Below are 5000 nucleotides of genomic sequence, written 5' to 3'. Positions count from 1 at the left end.
ATTCATTGCACACCAACTGAAATATTTCAGGTCTAGTTTTGTTTTAATATTGATGATTTTGGCATACAGCTCATGAAAACCCAAAATTCCCATCTCAAAAAATTAGCAATGAAAAATGAACTTTAGCACAATATGCTAATTATTTGAGAAGGACCTGTAGTGCGAGGACTTGAGTCGTGAGATGTGAAATTCCCTCTCTGCAGTGTGAGCAGGAGCTTAATACCCACGAGTGAAAATATCGCACAGTATATGCCAGGCTTTAGGCTGATCCCATTGACCTCCGTGTTCCATTTTTTTGTGGGGGTAACCCACACAGGAATTAGTGCAGCAGATTGTTAAAACTTGATATTGAAATTTTGTGCAGCGTCACCCCAGGCTAATTTGCCATGCAAAATCTCTTCGGTGCATTTTTTCCCCTAAAAAATGCCATGCCAATCTCATTACATTTTCCGTAAAGTTGTTGACTAACAAACAACTGGTAGAAAAGTGGCAAAAAATCATACTACTGTCCACAACTGCTACTACTGTAAAAAACTAACATAGTCAATACTTCACATAGTATAATAATACCATAATAATGATGAAAACTTTTTACCTGCATGTGCTCCTGGACTTGTTGGTGTTTGTGTTTGGCGGTGAGCAGCTCGGACTCAGAGAAGGCTTCTCTCAAGGCCTGCTGGGACATGAGGGACTCCAGGCCCAGCAGGGCCGACACCCGACAGAAAGGCCCGATGAAACTGGAGCAGTACGCCTCGAAGTGCACTGTAACACGACAACAAAGTGAGGTGGTACTATATGATAATAAGGATGGGACTCGATTTTCAAATATTCAAATATTCGATACACGCTCGAATTTAGAATAGTCCTTTTGAATTCGAGAATTGAAAATGTCCGTCTCGTAATCCACACTCATAAAAATGTAGACCCCGAAATAAAAATTCTGAATGGGCCTCCCTTGTTGTGTTAATTGACAATAAAGATTAGTGCAAAATTTCATTCAATTTCTACATTTGCTAAGCAAATAAGAATGGATCGTCTTTCATTTTCAGAAAGTACACACACTGTTTACAGCCAGGGAGAATAATATTCGAATGTGCAAATAGAAGCCATCGAATATCGAATAGTGTGTTGCCAAAAATTCCCATCTCTAGTACATGAGTAAATGTAAGGTTTCTCTAAGACCCACAAGAAGTGACGGGAATAAACTCTAAGACAAAAAATACATTTGAGTCAGTCTAAAAGGTGTAAAACTGTTTGCAGTGTGTGATTTCAGATGTGTGAACTGGTATCGGTATAGTGTGTGTATCTGTGTGCGCACCCATACGTACCCAGCTCAAAGACCTGCAGGGGCAGGGTGAGTAGGCCTGCGCGGGGGGAGTAGGGCTGATTCTGTCCCGGGGCCGAGCACACGTCCTCGCAAGGTGGCAGCAGCAGCAGAAAGGACACCCCCTGCCCAAACTCACACACCTCATGCGTGTAGATGCGGAACTCCTGCGCCTGCACAGCAATAGATATACAATATGTGTGTGTGTGTGTGAGGGCAATGCTTGTCTCATATATAGTACATGCCCAACCAAACTAAGTGTGGAGTCGGATCAGTTAGAAGAGTAGTATCAAAAGTCAAAATCCAAAATGGTTCCAAAATAGCTATGCTAACAGCAGCGTACTTATTGTGAATGTTTGGACAAGAAATGTACGTACACATGTACTGGACAGCAACTTCTGAAATCACTTTGGGTGCTAATCATTTTTGAGGACTGGTAGCGATTATTATTGACAATGAAAGATGTCATGGTTGGATCAGTGTATTTGAGTGCAGGGGTGGTATTTTTGCACCCAGTCCCCTTGAAGTGAACCGAACTCAATCCTCATATATTGGGCTTTCAGGCCGACCAGAACGGTGCTGGAGTCGGTGCCCGAACCAATTACGTTCAGCACTTAAGTGTTTTTCTCTGAGAACCGCCCGTGTTCATACCGAGCTCTGAACTTTTCCCGCACGTGACTGCGTTACCTGGATGAACCTGCTGACGGTCACGCTGTCGTCACGGTTCGCGGAGAAAAACCTGGTATTTTGCGGTTCGCATTGAGAAACAACTTTCCGGTTCGCGATTGCAAATATCTGTGCCGTGAACACGACAGCCCGTTCACCATTAGGTGCGGGAACGGGCTCCTGCGCGGTTCTCAGTCGGCCTGATCGCGCTAAAAGTGCTCCAAAAAGTGAACCGACAACAAAAGGACTCAGATCTGTTTTTGTACACTTAATTCCGAATAAAGTGGGTGGTTTATTCCTTTTTTAATTCCAAATAAACATGTTCCTCTGTCATGTAACCATTTATTCCGCTTTAACAACAATTCTGGTCGTTCCACGCATGCTTGTTGGACACGGGATGACGCAAGACCCAGGAGAAAGAATGGCAGACTTCCGGTAGATTTCTTACATGAAAGTTTTTGCCTAATTTAAAGAGCCCAAAGTGACTATAAATGTTGTGGCCTCCATATATTGATGTAAAAATGTACAAACTGATGTAGCACAAGAAAGTTACTCCACTTTGCCCTTTGACCACTCGGTTTTTTTTAAGATAGCTGGGTAAGCTAATGTTACCATTTGAAGTGATCCAGACCATGGGGCCATGTGCTAAGGTTTGACCCAGGCTGAGGTAAATATTTTGGGGCTGAAGATGATCAGCTGTCCCAGTGGTACTGGAGGTTGGCGACCACCCCCCCATGACTTATTTGACTTGCTCAGCACATGTGTCCTCTGGCCAATTGAAATGTTTTCTTTTCCCCAAACGTTTATTCAGAATTAAGTGAAAGTGCCATGTATACACCTCGCAAAATAACTTTAATTCCGAATTATGTAATTCAGAATTAATAATTCGAAATTAAAAACATTATGTTAACGTATCCAATGTTTCATCCAAATCCGTTCATTACTTTTTGAATTATCCTGCTGACAAAAGACAGACAGACTGACAAACTGACATACAGACAAACAGACAGACAGACCAACATAAACAAAAACATAACACAATTCTGACGAGACGGACATCCGTCTCAAAAAAATGGATGCTGGACTAGCAAAGTCAAATAATAGCAAAACATATAGACCGCAACATACATGTATCACCAAGCTCCCGCTTCTCTTATTTGATGTGTAAAGTTTTGGGCAGCATGCCCTTCATCAGACGATGGTGTTGCGGACTTTATTTTGTGTTGTGCTAACCTGTTTCTTGGAGATGTTCATGTGGCTGAGGAGCTCTCGTGAGGCGCAGCGCAGGTCCTGCAGGAGGCGGTGTGGAGCACTCTGCTCGTCCGCCGCCATCTCATGGGCCTCCTCGATGGAGCGCACCGCCTGCAGCCACTCCCACTCCGATCTGAAGACACACACACACACGGGCACACACACACATACAAACACACGCACACACACACACAAACACACGCACACGCACGCACACACATGCACACACACAGACACACAGAAAAGCATAATGAACACTCATGAGCTTATAAGTCAACACTGATCATGAAGCGGGCACCCCATTTTTTTGCAGGACAACAGACTGTGGCAGTGCCAGTTCCTGCACCTACTCTCAAACCGACTGTTGCTGTTCATGCCGAAAGTTAAAACTTTTGGAAATCGAAAATTTCTTTCGCCGTGTTAATCAACACATTTGTATGGTCACGTGGTAAAATGAGCAATGCGGCATTGATATGTGTTGTTCAGTTTGGTGCCCAGTGGAACTGTTGCATAATCCGGCATCATTCTACCTGGCTTGAAAACAGCTAACCTAACAGTTAACAGCTAACACCTCCTGTACACACACACGATTCTCCAATGAACATACTTTTACTTCAAAAGAAAGAAGATTTGAGTTTTTGCTCATGTGTTCAGAGCGAACAACGCTTTTCACCTCTGTGCATCATGACGTTGCCTGAGGTCTCACGGTAGGGACACATACACTCGAATTTGCGAACTTTGCCATTCATTCCTATGAGAGAAGCAAAGGCAGGCGAAAGCAAGCGAACAGGAGCGAAGCGAAGCAAAATTATTAAAGAAAGTTTAATGTTATGCAAATGAGGAGCGAATTTGCCTGCCGCGGCCCAATCAAATCAACAACATAACTGTTCCATTCCATTTGATTCGCCGCGACGACCTGATGACGGTTGGATTTCGCCTCTCTTCGCTTCGCTCGCTTCGCCTCCTATGTGTCCCTACCGTCAGGTAAAGCCTGAGCGAACCTGATCAGTGCATGAATCTTTGAACTTTTGCATACTTCACATTTACCTCGACACGTTGCTGTTGTCTCGGATCTTGACGTAACAGAGCACGTTGGGGAGCTTCTGTGGAACTAGAACCCTGATCTGCTCCACCGTGCTGAAGAGCTTCAGGTAGCCCAGATACAGACCGGGGGAGAGGACCTTCCTACTGCGCCGATGGTAGGCCAGCTTCTCCTAAACACACGCACACACAAAAAGATGCAAGCATACACATATGCACACATCCGCACACACAGATGCACACACACACACACATGTACGCACGCATGCATGCACGCACGCACGCACACGCAAACGCATATACACAAAGGAAAGAAAAGAAAAGAAAAACAATTTTATTTCCACTGGGGTTCATTTAGTAGGCAAAGCTCCATCCATCACACTTCAGCAAAAAGATCTGTCACGAGGGCTTTAAAGCTTTAAAGCCTTAACCGAGTCAATAAACAATGTCGCAGCAGCAGCAGCAGCAGCAATAGACCCAGGCCAGCAGTAACAGCAGCAGGCTTGGTCCCAGCCTCAGCCTCAGCCTCAAGTCTCCGTCTCGGGGAGCCTGGGCTGGGGGAGCCACCACTCCGCACACATTGTTATTTGAAGGGCTCCAAGCGGACTCGTCACCCGGCCGACCCCTGGTGAATTACGGCGAAAAGATAATAACGAGACAGGAAACGGGAGTGAGTGCACGGCGGCAGGCAGGCACTGCGGCCGTTACTGAAAATGCA

At 45.0% G+C, this 5000-nt stretch overlaps 1 protein-coding gene across 1 annotated transcript in view; it reads right to left on the bottom strand.

The window, feature by feature from the left end:
• Positions 1–5000, bottom strand: part of LOC134467640 (ankyrin repeat and fibronectin type-III domain-containing protein 1) — a 218899-nt gene that overhangs the window by 13888 nt on the left and 200011 nt on the right. Inside the window, exons 17-20 of the mRNA XM_063221477.1 lie at positions 4289–4455; positions 3224–3374; positions 1329–1497; positions 596–762 (exon numbers count right to left, since the gene is read on the bottom strand). Coding sequence (XP_063077547.1) covers positions 596–762; positions 1329–1497; positions 3224–3374; positions 4289–4455 — 654 coding nt within the window. The remainder of the gene's footprint in view (positions 1–595; positions 763–1328; positions 1498–3223; positions 3375–4288; positions 4456–5000) is intronic.

The sequence above is a fragment of the Engraulis encrasicolus genome, chromosome 17 (assembly GCF_034702125.1).
Source record: "Engraulis encrasicolus isolate BLACKSEA-1 chromosome 17, IST_EnEncr_1.0, whole genome shotgun sequence".
In the NCBI taxonomy this organism is placed as follows: Eukaryota; Metazoa; Chordata; class Actinopteri; order Clupeiformes; family Engraulidae; genus Engraulis; species Engraulis encrasicolus.
The sequence above is the reverse complement of the archived record's forward strand: the minus strand, read 5'-3'. Positions and strand labels throughout refer to the sequence as shown.